Source organism: Amblyomma mixtum, chromosome 2 (genome assembly GCF_055824585.1).
Source record: "Amblyomma mixtum isolate Tamu chromosome 2, ASM5582458v1, whole genome shotgun sequence".
Lineage (NCBI taxonomy): Eukaryota > Metazoa > Arthropoda > Arachnida > Ixodida > Ixodidae > Amblyomma > Amblyomma mixtum.
Window position 1 is genome coordinate 21,171,523 of NC_143013.1, and position 13,845 is coordinate 21,185,367.

General features: G+C 46.7%; 1 protein-coding gene across 1 annotated transcript in view; it reads left to right on the forward strand.

Moving 5' to 3' along the window:
* The first annotated feature begins 5,601 nt into the window (after positions 1–5,601).
* LOC149358639 (uncharacterized) overlaps positions 5,602–13,845 on the forward strand; it is a 65,669-nt gene continuing 57,425 nt past the window's right edge. The window contains exons 1-12 of the mRNA XM_089567572.1: positions 5,602–5,723; positions 6,592–6,701; positions 7,044–7,155; positions 7,931–8,068; positions 8,466–8,579; positions 10,029–10,149; positions 11,036–11,098; positions 11,172–11,204; positions 11,346–11,378; positions 12,472–12,660; positions 13,343–13,542; positions 13,617–13,726. Of these exons, the coding sequence (XP_089423698.1) occupies positions 6,595–6,701; positions 7,044–7,155; positions 7,931–8,068; positions 8,466–8,579; positions 10,029–10,149; positions 11,036–11,098; positions 11,172–11,204; positions 11,346–11,378; positions 12,472–12,660; positions 13,343–13,542; positions 13,617–13,726 (1,220 nt within the window). The 5' untranslated portion in view covers positions 5,602–5,723; positions 6,592–6,594. The remainder of the gene's footprint in view (positions 5,724–6,591; positions 6,702–7,043; positions 7,156–7,930; positions 8,069–8,465; positions 8,580–10,028; positions 10,150–11,035; positions 11,099–11,171; positions 11,205–11,345; positions 11,379–12,471; positions 12,661–13,342; positions 13,543–13,616; positions 13,727–13,845) is intronic.

Sequence of the window (13,845 nt, forward strand, 5' to 3'; positions counted from 1 at the left end):
TCCTGTTACCGGTCATGTGACCAGATGTTGATGGTCTATGCCACAGATTCAATCTGCCATAGACTCCTCCCTATAATTGCTTTCGTTGTGAAACAAGAAAGGGCACCCTTTCCATTTTAGGCACACTATGCCTGTAATCTGGCGAGGTGGTTAGTGGCGCATTAACGGTACTTCTAAGAGAGCTGTTGTCCTGTGGCTTCATCGTTTGTTTTGGTGATAATCAACCTTTAGGATGTATATTTTGTCATACTCTTACTTGCGAGCGCCGAGTACACGAATTACGCTAGATACGTACACCACACAACGCTGGTAGCTGCACAGCACGGCATACCGCGTGACTGTAAGGCAGTGCCTGCGCTTAGGTTGGCTCATTAGGCTGTGTCATCAGCCCCGTGGCGTCACTGGTGTGTCACTTGCCGCACGAGTAACAAACGAAGCGGTCAGGTCCAGCCACATATTGACACTTGACGCAGGCCCTGTCGGTTCGAAGAGCCGTTCAGCATGGCTCCGTGGCCGTTTTCAACGCGGACTTCGAAGATTGGCGGGGAAGCTGCCTGGGGAAGCCCTACCCGCGTCTGGAGGCGCTCAGAAACGCCTTGGGTGAGTGGAGGCGCTTACTGCTCCTGAAAGCCCTCCTGGTCTCGCCATTATGTTTTCTTTCTTAATTTTTATTGCTAAACCATGGTTGCTTTCTTTTACTGAGCGGAGGTCTGTAACAATGACGCCGCGTTGGCTGAGTGGTGAGAGAGCTCGACTTCTGATCTCAAGGACGCGGGCTCAATTCCGACCGCGGCGGCCGCGTCTTGATGGAGGCGAAATGCAAAGCACAACAGGTGGTCGAAATTAATCCGAAGCCCTCGACTACGGTGTCCCTCATATGCCATGTTTCGATATGGGAAGTTAAATATCACATACCATGTCATGTGTTGTAACAGGGCGTCGCATTGCACCTACCACTACGACATGCCATATCGGCACGGAACACTATAGCGCTGTTGCATGAAGGGATGTCGCTGATTTGATCGATTTGAAATTAACACTTTACGCCTTTCCACGGTACGTTAAGGCTTTATGGTCCCGACTGTCTTTGCTAGCGAAATGAAGTGGGAATTGGCCTGCGAATCGGCGCTTGTCTGCAGCGATTGCGTACAAGCATCGATTACAGCTGTTGTCAAGCTCTTGCCTAAATTCCGAATACAGCATGCGAAAAATGTGCCGTGATAGAACGCCGGCACCAGGGAATGCTTAAGCTTTACCACTGAACGAACGAATTCTAAGTCTGTCTCACACAATAGCGCATATTTCCTTACCCATCAAGTTCTACAGAAGACCTCTGTGCCTGAAAGACGTGCTCCTTCTTTTCTCTTCAGATAGCCCCGACGTTGGTCCACCAGTCACTCCCGAACCGAACGTCGGTAAGAGCTGACAACTTAATCATAGCCTCGCATGCAGACGCAGTAATGCCTTAAATAAGAATATTTGATAAGAAAATTCAAGACTGTGTACTTGCAGCAGGTTTTATGCTTATTAGCTGAAGAACACGGCAGAAGCAGTTTTATTTGTGCTACCAAAGCATCCATATTAAAGTTTAATGTTTAAGCACAGAATGCGAGACGAAGAAAGTGCGATAAAAGTCCGGCTCTACCTGCACCTTTTTAAAAAATATTCGCCTTTGAACGAAACTAACGTATTATTTTATACCTTTTGTCAAAAGTCGAGTCCAGGGGGTTTGCATCTGGGCGGCGCCATGTAGCTAGTAGTGCATATTCAGCATTCAAAACTTCCCGAAGGTAAGAGGATAACTGGTCCTTCCTTCTGCAAGGGTAGGACTCCTATAAATGCTGCAGGAGCCCCATTAGACGACCTAAAAGCGAGACCCCTGGGCTATAAACTTTTGACAAAGGCTGTACGTCTTCACACAGAGATAACACACCGAGCTCTTCTTCACGCAACTTTTTTAAATGCTATATGTTTTGTCAAAATTGACTGCTCACTTACTTTATGTTATGTTCAGTGAAGGACTTTGTCTAATGCGACGTTAAAGGTCCCCACTGTATCATATATGCTGCTTCTTCTACCTGCAGATGTACAGTCTTTGTCAAAAGTAACCAGGCTGCATGGTTTGCTTCTAGCTTGTATAGTGGAGCCCTTGTGGCTTTCCTAGAGATCAAAAGGTGTTGGAAGGTAAGAAGACCCCCCAGTCCTTCCCTTTAACGACCATTTCAGCTTCAGGAAAGCTGTAAGGGCTCCACTGTACGAGCTAGAAGCAAACCATGCAGCCTGGTTACTTTTGACAGACTGTACATTACCTGCAGATGTACATCTGCATGCGAAATTTTCAGCATTCTTCTGTGCCTTACTTGAGACGAGTGTACATAGCGATTTCCGCGGTTTTTACCGTAGTATCGCTTGCTTCTGTATTTGAATGGTTGTGATGATTTTCTAATCTTGCATACCGTCCGTATCGGCAGGAAACAGAAGTCGCGATCTAGTTCCTGAAGAGGACGTCACACGTGAGTCGCCAAGCTTCTCTGAAAACGAGCTGTTTTGCAGAAAATACGAGTGCTTCACAAGTAATTTCCGGTCACAACACAACTGCGACATGATTTTAACCCGTGAACATTCTGAAAAACTTCAGAGACGCTCCTTCTGTCTTGGACTTACTTGAATGTCAGACTGTTTCCTGACTTGACTTTATGCGTCACGCGCTGTCAGAGATGCTGCAACTGACGCCGGTCAACTATATCAGAATCCAGTTAATACTTTTCTGTGTCAGAGAACCCTAGTTCTACATTGTTTGGATGGGTGAGAGCTGCTTTGAAGCGCAAGAGTGACACGCAATTACCTGTTCCTTCCCTGTCCACAACCTGCGATTTTGTAATTTTTGTCCGCCAGAAAATATCTGCCTGGTTTAATAATTCACTGCGACTCTCCGGTAGCTTTGGCATCACAAGTGGGACGCCTGTTCACCGGTTCCAGTCCTGGAAGAGCGACTTCTGTGTTGCGGATGCACTGTCGTAACTAAAATTAGGCATCGACGGAATTCGTATCAAGTTAGCAATCGTCTATTGCAATTATGTGGTCCGGGTATTTGTTAGCTTTTAACGAAAATAATTCTGTTGTAGCGCGACAAAAGAAGCTTCAGTCCGTTGCTGGACAATCACCATTCATCTTCATCCACTATTTTTCGGGTGCTTCCTTTCAGCGATCGGCAGGCCGCTGCTGTGCGTGGTGTCTGGGGAGCTGTACGACGACAGTCAAGTGCCTGACCGTCTATGCACGCACATTGTTCATCCCGGACTGTCTGTTGACCTTAACGAGAGGACAGTGTTCCTCTCCGGTGAGTCCTGTGCAGTGCAGAGGAGATTCGTTTTTTGTTGCGGTAGCATTAGAAGCCCCATGAGGCCAAAATACGTCCTCACTCATAAGATTCGCCCGTTGGCTGAAGATATATGACGTCACCAGACCGAAGCATTCCCATTGGCTGGAGGGAAATGACGTCACTAGACCGCAGCCTTTTCACTGACTGGAGGCAAGGGACGTCACCAAACGGGACCATTCTCATTGGTTGAATAGAAGTGATGTTACTTCCGGTAAAGGTATCAACAGCTGCTAATGCTATCATATTTCTGTCCATCACATAAAAAAATTAGGTGTGCCTGTGGAATTCTTTTTTTTTTTTTGCATTATGCAAGCAACACAAGAACGAAATACCATTGGATGCTGCAATGAGTGCGTCTCTTTAATTATCAGCAACACATCGTTTTTAGGGCGTTCACTATTCGTAATTCGGCGCTTTTTAAGTCATCCACCACGACACACGAAACGAACTCTATACAGTTTCGTATACGGTGGACAGAATGCAAAGGCGCTCGTGTGTTGATCGAAATTAATTAAACCAAGTCCTCCAATGCCTTATACCCGCTTCCTTCGGTTTGGAATGGTATGTTGTATGACCTCCTCTTGTATAATTTACGCAAAACCTCCTCTTATCAGACTATCGACTGCTGACCCGAAAGACGCGGGTGCGATCCCGGCCACGGCGATCGCATTTTGATGAAGGCGAAATTCTAGAGACCCGTGTGCAGTGCGATGTCAGTGCACGTTAAAGAACCCCAGGTGGCTGAAATTTCCGGAGCCCTCCACTACGCTGATAGTTCACGACTATACATATGCTGCAGTGAACTACAAAACAGGGGGGGGGGGGGGGGGGGGGAATGGGGGGGGGGGGGGGGCATGACGTGCAATCTGTAGCCTACAAGGTGCTGTTGATTTAGCCGGATTCGTTTGTAAATTTTTGCTTAGCTCTAATATGATAATGGCCTGCGCGTGCTTGCTGCCTCCGCACATGTAAGCAGTTTCTTCGCTTCATAAAGCCTTGTTGCCTCGTAACTAGCTCTTTTACCTACGCCTCTATGCGTAAGGAAAAAACCAGGAAAACAACGCCTCCCACAGCAGAAAAGAAATAATTAAAAAGGGCCTTTGGTTTGTATCTGTACTCGGGCTTCAGGTTATAATAAGCGAAAACCGAAGCATACAGCGACAATGAAACCTGTGCCGGTACAGTGCAACGGTAGAAGACAGCACCAAGTGCTTCCTCTAGTTTGGCTGGCCGTCTGCGGTTCCTGCAGTGCGATTACTATAGTTCGTCAGCCACATACATCAATAGCCCAGGTGCCCAAAGTTTCAAAGTTTATTGTTAATTTTTACATAACCTTGCTATGAGGGAGTAGGTAGCCTATGCAGGAGGATGTCTAGGATAATGTTACCGCAGTCCAGAGGCCCAGGTTCAGGCCTATGCACCTACTCCTAGCACGCCATTTTATCTTGCGGCAAATTCTGCCTTGTGACAGTCCCCGGCACCTACAAAAATTGACTGCTTGGGCTTAGAGTCTGACGCGAGCTCCGATATGAGAATGGGACCTGATGCTCTCCGTGTTGGGCTTCGCCACCATGCTTCGTCTTAACACTTTGGTGCCGCTAGAATGTAAATCGCTTCGGTAAATATGGAAATGTGGCGTCAGAAAGTCTGGTGTCGGAAAATCTGGCGTCGGAAAATCTGGCGTCGGAAAATCTGGCGTCGGAAAATCTGGCGTCGGAAAATCTGGCGTCGGAAAATCTGGCGTCGGAAAATCTGGCGTCGGAATATCTGGCGTCAGAATATCTGGCGTCAGAATATCTGGCGTTAGAATAACTGGCGTCAGAATAACTGGCGTCAGAATAACTGGCGTCAGAATAACTGGCGTCAGAATAACTGGCGTCAGCAAATCTCTAAACGACAGCCTCTTTTTGGCTATCGCCAGGCCGATTTCTAAAGCCAATGGTACGAGCCGTTCACGACCCACGGCTAGATGTAATAGGCTCTGAGAAACCTTGCATACGTCATTTCCGCTTAAATACCATGATATTGTGAAATAGGGGGTTGCAGTAGCTGTCACTGTCTGCGGAAATGCGGGTTCATGCGCACTCCTCTGGTCCTCCCGCGTGCAGAGCGCTCCCTGCGGCTGGCCTGGTCGCGCAAGCACGCGCGACACCTGGCGGCCCTTGCCGGAGGGGGCTCGTCGGCGCTGGTGGCCAACTTGGAGCGTTCTGGTCCGCGCACAGCAACCTACGTGGCACTGCAGGCGGCCGGCTTCCTGCGCCGACACGCGCTCCACGGGCTCGCTCTCCTGAACCTCGATCGCACCACCAGGGCACTGGTCAAGTTCGCCCAAACAGTTCACGTGAGGGCGCCTCGATCGGTTTTGCTGCTTTCCGTAAAGCGCTGCACGCTATTCAAACTAGCTGCACGATCTACCTACCCTCTGTGCAATCTAACGCATCGTCCTACTTTGTCTAGGTCGTGTCTTCTGCTATTGCGTCCTCGGGTAGTTGAGGTGCCCCCCGTTCAGTAAGGCAGTCACAGTTCCCGCGGCCACTACTTTTTCTCTTTTTTCTGATAAAACAAGCACCACCACTATTGTTGCTACTACTGCTACTACTAAGCCGGCGACATTCAAAGAATCCGAAGGAAGCCAGCGGAATCGCAGAGAGTTCAAAGAAATATGGAAGTCAAATGAACGTAAACTTTGTTTTGTCGCGGACAAACTTATGTGCCACAAGAACGTTGGCGTAGGCTTTGCCTTTGCTATAGATCACACGTCTGTTTTGGATGGTAGCCTTAATTAAACCTGTTTAGTTCATTCGCATACCGTGAATCAGGGGCCATTCGTAAAGCAGCTTGTGACATAGCGTACTGCTTGTCTTTTATTAAAGGAAAAGCGAAAAACTAATCATCTTGATCCCGAAGGCTTCGTTAACGGTTAAACAAAATGGATAAGTTCCTGACCACTCGGAGAAATCCTCAGGGTTAAAGCAAAGTGATGATCCTACCCGACAGTATCACCTGTGATTAGCTTAAAACAAATGGCTAATTAAAGAAAGTTTTCCCGCCGTTGTTGCAAAAAGCGGTCGGGACCACTGTAAGTCACCTTTCGAGACTTTATTTTGGCGGCCGTATGGTAAGGCTATGACTTTTCAGAGTCGTCCAAAATATGCTACGACGATTTTGTAACTCCAAATTCTCCTACGACTTTTTGATTTCCATTACAGGCTATGCGAACCGTATTTCAGCCAGACCTGCAGATCATGCTTAGTGTTGAAATCGTGGACATACATGTCCCCCCGAAGCTACTCGCAACGCGTCTTCACGATCTCGTCAGGTAAGTGGTGATGTGCTTGCCGAGCTGCATGTATTCTGATTGAGGTCACCAAGTGACCAGACGAAGGAATAAAATAAATATTTTTGCGTATTTCGTTACTGTGCGTACACACTTGTGCTATGGCGTTTACTTGAAAGGCCATCAACTGCTTTTAACATTATTTTGAGCTAGCTTCCTAAGTTGGTCAGGTCTGGTGAGCTCTAGGATAGCAGCATATGGTAATGTTCACTTGCGAGTTCTCATATTTTCTTTCTTTTTTTTTTCGGTGCTTTAGCCTGAAATAAAGTTTAAACTAAACTGAACGTTTACTCTGCTTATTTTACCTCTCTCTTTTTCTGACAGGGAAGTGGACATACTTGTTTTCGAGACTCACTTCTACCACAGCCGCGGGTATTGCCAGAAAGCAGCACCCTCCAGTTACGAAGCGCCAAGAAAAGCATTCACGGTCTCCATGGTTGGTCGAAATTTCCGCAGCCCTTCACTACGGCGTCTCTCATAGCCTGAGTTGCTTTGGGGCGTTAAATCCCAATAAACCAAACCAAACCAAACCATTTCCCTCACAGTGAGATTAACGATAGGACCTATGACAAGTTAAAATACTCTGCACAATTGGTACACCACAACGCAAATGCAGAACTTAAGAGCAGTGCAGAGTTTGTAAGGAGAAATCAAAGCAAGCGACATCGAAACGCGTGATCTCCTGAACTCAGGACATTCAATAACCCTCCCCCCCCTCCCCCCCTCAGGTGAGGTAAATTTCTCAAACATTACAAATTTACGGAAAATCTTGCAAATTACTCCACATTGAGGTATTCTCCTAAACATATGCCAACACTGTTCCCACTTCGAGTTATTGATCAATTCGCTCTCGCCCTACCATATGCCAGCCGTCCTGGTTGGCTCATTTGATAGAACGACAGCTTCGGTGAAGCGGTGGTCCCGGGTTCAGACCCCTAATCGGAACAAATTTTTCTTTAACTACAAAGTTTCTGTGGAAGCTGTATAGCTTTCCTTTGTAGCCTTATGGCTGCGCCTACGTGGATGCCAATGAGTAATTTGCTTCTTTATTAATAAACGTCACTGTAATAGACAAATCTATTTCATATTGGCTCAGTGACAGTGTAATTCGCCGACAGAAAAGACAAAAAAGATTGCTCGCATTCTGTCTCAAGTGTTCATGAGGCAACCTTAGCTCGTAATGCTCAGTGCTGTTTACACTGTTCTTGCAGAGAACGGCTTTATCGTGGATGGAAGCGCTCAACCAAAATCAAAGTATCTGCCTCTCCGTAAACATGGCCGTGCTGCAGTTCACATCTGCCGGCGACCGACCCACATGCGAGCGCAGGGGTGACGTGAGCTACAGCGAGGTAAGCTCCGACAAAAATTATGATAGCCTCGCCCGGACACACTCTCCTCATCTCGGCCAATTGGGGTTAGGGTACAAATTTCTGCAGAAAACGAAATGTTGTTTATTGCAGTTCACGATAACGAGAGTTCAAGTTATTTGTCTTAACTCGTGCAGGGATGATATTAGCGGGCGTGGCGCGTGATTGCCAGTGCATAAATGTCACACGTGCTCGAATTAATATCTAGCTACAGTCTCTTCCAGTTTTCTTATTTTGTCCAAATCTTTTATCCGCTAAAAAATAAGAATTTTGACAGCAACCAACTAGCGCAGCTTTCCGCACTAACTGTTACCTTATGCTCATTTACCTTTAGCCGCTAATCGATGCGCGTAACTCCAAGTAGTGCTGTCATTTCCAGGCATGCGACAGCAGGGATTGGAAGATCATGATATCCAACTTGTCGGACTCCATGGTACGACGAAAGGAAACCATTTGGCAGTTATACGAGGAGCCCAAACTTCTGAAGGAAAAGGTATGCCTTATATAAGCTTTGTGTAAGTCCCCTTATTCTGCAGAGTTCACTTATTCGCACGTATTACGTGAAGTTGTTCGCATTTTGTGGGAACGTTTGAATAGTCGCACGTATTATGTGAAGCGGATGAGATTAAGAAGTTTGCGGGGATACAGTGGCGGCAACTGACAAAGGACAGGGTTAATTGGAGAGACATGGGGAGGCCTTTGCCCTGCAGTGGGTGTAGTCAGGCTGATGATGATGATGATTATGTGAAGCTGTAGGTAGCAAGTCTTGACCTGTGTTGTTTAAGTTAAGTGCGCGCCAGTGCAGACTAGCAGTCTCAAGGGAGCTTTGAGGCTAAATTATACATGGCCCCCCGTATTTAAAAAAAAAAAGTTTCATGCGCATAATCTTTAGTCATTATCTTTAGTCAATGTTGCCAAAAAAGCGGTAACGTATTTTTGGGACCAATATGAGCATCAATATACCCCTAAACCAGTGTACGGAAAGGCAAATAAGATCAGCGTGTTCAATCTAAACAGACGTGAACTGTCTCTCCACTCCAATGTCGTGAACATATGCACCCCTATCTTAGAACATTCCCAGCCATTTCAGAGATTTCCACTCTGCTTGAAATTAAGTTGAGGACAGCGCAATGAACAATGGAGAGAAAAATGAGAGGTATAACGTTAGGAGACAGGAACAGAGCAGAATGGGTCAGGTAATAAACTCGGGTTAATGGTATCTTAATCAATATCAAGATGAAGAAATTGGCTTGCGCAGGGCACGTAATACGAAGGCAAGATAACCGAGAGGCCGTTAGAGTAAAGGAATTGATTCCATGAGAAGGCAGTCGTAGCAGGGAGTGGCAGAAAGTCGGGTTGGCGCATAAATTTAGGACGTTTGGAGGATAAGGTGGCCGCAGCTGGCACAGGACACGGTCAGTTGGAGAGATGTGGGAGATGCCTTTGGCCTGCAGTGGGCGTAGTCAGGCTGATGATGGTGGTGCCCTCTGCCGCGATCCGGTACTGCTTTGTTGTAAGTCTCTAAGTGAATGGGCATTTCTATCTGAGAATGAATTGTACGGAAACTTCTATAATTAACAGGATTCTGAAAGTTTTGGTTTTTTTTTAAATGTGTGTGGTCACGATCCCACGTTTCTGCGAATAACGACTTGAAGGCTTTCAGTCGTTCTAGTATGTGCCAGAAAACGTTTTTCGCACACTGTGATAAATTACTTGTCTTACAGAGTCCGTTTGGTACTCCCGCATACGAACAGAGTCGTAGAATAGAGTACAACTGCGTTTATAAATTTAATTTCCCAGATATTGAAATGTGCGGAAACATATGCCACACTCAGTTAAATAAGCATCAACTACAGGCTTGCTCAGAAGTACACAGAAGTGCTGCTTGTTATAGCTCTTCAATCACAGTCACGAGGATGTCTTTCTTATCTGACGCCACCAGGTTTCCAAGGTGATAGCTCGCCAACCAATGGCATGCGTGGCTGCGTTCAACATTGACTACGACGACTACAAGCCGGCCTGCGGAAATGCTAGTTTTCCTCGGCTCGCTGCGATCGAAGAGGGTAATAATTCGTTCCTCTTTCCCAGCGTCTAGCTGCAATGACCCTAGCTCAGACTTTGGGCATAAGTAAACATTAGTTTTCTGGCATGGCATCATCACTGTGCCTACTGTCAGGTGCCAATCGCTGCGAAGAAGCCTGAACGCCGTCGCGTTTTTTTTTTCGATTACACGACCATTCCAAAAGCTAACACAAAAAGGCTTCGCATGCATTACCTGAAAGTTTCACACATTCGACCTCATTAAGCTCGTCGAATTCTAGAACCTCTTCAGATGTCCTTAACATGCGCTTGCATCACACATCATGCAAGCGTTTTTGCATTTCGCCTCAATAGAAACGCGGTATGGATTCGATCCCGCGACCTCGCTCTCAGGAGCCGAACTCTATCAGCCCTGGCTCACTGCGGTGGATTAATAGCTATTAATTGTTTTAATGCAGTAGGATTAGGACGGCCATGAAGGCGAAACTGCACAGTGTCGGTGGTGGTGTTGGCGTCTGTGTGAAATCTCTACCGGTCACCTGTAACAGGTGGTGCTTAGGGGGATTTCCCTCTCCCCACCTTCCACTTGCCACGGTTAGAAGGTGGCAGGTGGAGGGGGGGGGGGAATCCCCCTCTCCACTTGTATAGGAGAAGAGGGATAAGCCGGACTAACAGTGCCTCAAAAAAATTGATTAAGAATAAAAATGGAATAAGAACAGAATGATAACTGGAACAGAACAGAGTAAAAATAGAATGGTGAGCGAAAGACAATAGAATTAGAATTGAAATAAAGTCAGAAGTGGAACATTTACAGAATGAAAGAATAATGCTATCGTATTCCTCCCGCATCAATCCAATCGATACGCCCCTAATTTTTTTTTTTTTTTTTACACGACTGCCATTTTTCAGCTTACAGCCAGGTGGATGGGAACGCCAGTGACGTGCGAGTCTTGCGGAACAGCCTGCACGAGGGTTAGTAAACTTTGTCATTGGGACTTAGCTAACGTGAACATAAATGTGCTGCATTTTTTCAATCCCAACCCAGAAAATGCAATACAAGACATATTCCGCATGACAGGTAAATATTCCGCAGCTTGCTCTGATAGCTTCAGTTACTCGCTGGCCTTAAAGTGATTTACTGCGCTTTTATAGTGCGTTAACACTAAATGTTCCATTCCGCCAGTTAGCTGTTGTTTCTTCTTTCATTTTTTTTATTCAGGATTCCTGAACTACAGAAGGCGCCGACCATTAGGTAATGTATTTTCGCATTCATTCCTTTACTGTAACATTTAAATTCACTGGTGCACATTCTAAAACATGCTCATAGCTCCATGACGAAAAACAGCGCGCATCACAATTGAACACACATATAGAGACTGAAGAGGTAACACAAATGTGGACTGACAACTAAACTTAATTTCACTTCACACCAAATTTATGCAAAAAGAACAAAAATGGCCGCATGCGCACCGCGCAAGAAACCGAAAGACGAAAAGCACAAATAGACCAAAAATAATTTCTAAAATTTAACTACCTTATCGCACAACGAAACTGAAGGCTGTCAGATACACGCATTTTCCCTCTTATTCTTCTGCGTGTGTCTGTTTTTTTTTTTTTTTGCGCAGTTTTTCGCATGAGTCTAGGACAACTCGCCCGTCTAACAATTGTGCTATTACGCGTAGCCTAGGCATACAGCAAGAGCTGCTGCGTATTAGCCGTTTCGGACGCAGCTGATGTAGTACTCTTAGCTTAGCAAGCCTACTTCGCCGAAGGGATGCAATTAAGCTCAGGCGAAATCGCGTTCTTCAGAATCTAATTGTGTGCGCTGACCCTGAACGACCGAGGTGACCAGTTAAAAAGCAGCCTGATGTGTCAGCACCTTGTAGGGCGCGCAATGTGTGCTTGACCGATATTCCTGTCCCCATCTTCTCGGATAATAGAGAAAACCCCGAACATGCACTGCCTCGGTGTACCGATGCTTCTATTTGGCTTTCTCCTCGTCTGTCCGCTGGTATTTACAGAGGTCTTGGAGGATTCTAGATCAACTATACTTAGGCTCGCTCTCTTCTCTTTGAAGAACTTGTTCTCTTCTCCGCTCCTTCTCACCCACCATCCATGTCTTCTCCTCCTCTCCGTTGTCCTGTGACACCAGGCTATCGCTTGTAATAAAGGAAATACATGAGCTGGGTGGTCTGTTGGCTGCATGAGCTAGAGCGGTAAGATTAGCTCTGCAAATCGGGTGTTGAATCGTGCAAAGCATCAGGTAAGGCGTCTTCCAAAGCGTACATTTCTGTGGGCGGATTACTGATTGGCCACAGTTATGGTGTCCCCTATTTTATACGCAGGCGTCAAGCAAAGCCTCGGGCATGCCATGCCTGAAGCGCACGGCAACAGTACGAAGGCTAATGGCACCCACCGGCCGTTCGTCTGCTTCCTGAGCTCCTCTTGGTCGCAGCTTCACACATTGCCGCGTCGCCACTGCACCCACTACGTGTTTGACCCCGACGGTGCTGACGCCCCGAGGACATTGCCAGGTGAACTATCTCCTTCCATTCCCCGATAACTATCTAATTCTTAATAGGCTGGTTATTGGATTTTAACGTCCCAAAGCTACTTAGGCTATGAGGGGTGCCGTAGCAGGGGAGCTTCGGAAAATTTCGACCACCTGGGGGTCTTTACATGCACTGACGTCGAACAGTACACGGGCCTCTAACATTTCGCGTCCATCGAAATGCCACGGCCGCGCCCGAGATCGAACCCGCGCCTTTCGGGTAAGCAGCCGAGCACCGTAACGACTGAGAAACAAGGTCAGTTCTCCTTAATACACATTATCTCAGAAAATTATTCTCAGCCCAAGTTTTCTTTCTTGCAAAGCTATGGAATCAACAAGTCAATAAGCCTGAGAGTGATTTTTCTCTGTCACGCTTAACTTAATGAGGCTCAGTCAGACACATCAAGGGCGTTCTGTCATCCTGTAGGCAGGTCACTCTGTTAATTGAAGAGATGGGTCTAGCGACAGACATAGTGACACCATGTAGTAAAAGGCTTATCAAGCGACATAGTTCACACGTGCAGTAAAAGGCTTATCAGACAGACCTCGTACAAGCACATGATACTATTTGCTGAAACACCACCTGTTGTTTAGTCGGGACATTTCATGGCTTTTCCTGTACCGAGGGATTACACTGAGCTTGCCACGTTTCTGTTCTCTTGCAGCACTGAACGTGTCAGACATTAAGGAGTACGTCGGCGCCAGTAGGAAGTTTCTCATGCGCGTTCATCCTTCGTTCGACGGGAGCGAAGAAACCTTCATAGGAATAGCGAAACGCCTCGCTTTTCTCGGCCTCGAAGGTGTGGCGATTGTTGAGCAGAAGTACCTCTCGACAGAGCTTTCTAGCTTAGCGGTATTCGTCAGGGTGAGTGGATTGCCATCGCTTTCCTGCTTGCCAGAAAGATAACGCCTCCGATTTTTTTTCTTTCGCACTTCCAGCTTCTGAAGAGAAAACTGCCGTCACACAGCTCAGTTCTCCTGGGAGTGGAAATTCAGGATTACGACGAAGATCCTGCTGTCATCGTGCAACGACTGGGAACGCTATTCTCGTGAGGATCAACGCTTTGTGGCTGAGTTATTCTGGAAGCGAGTGAAAGAAATTATGATAACAAAGTTCTTGGCATGACTAAGATTATGGTCGACGCCACAGCATTCACCTCAGTGGCCA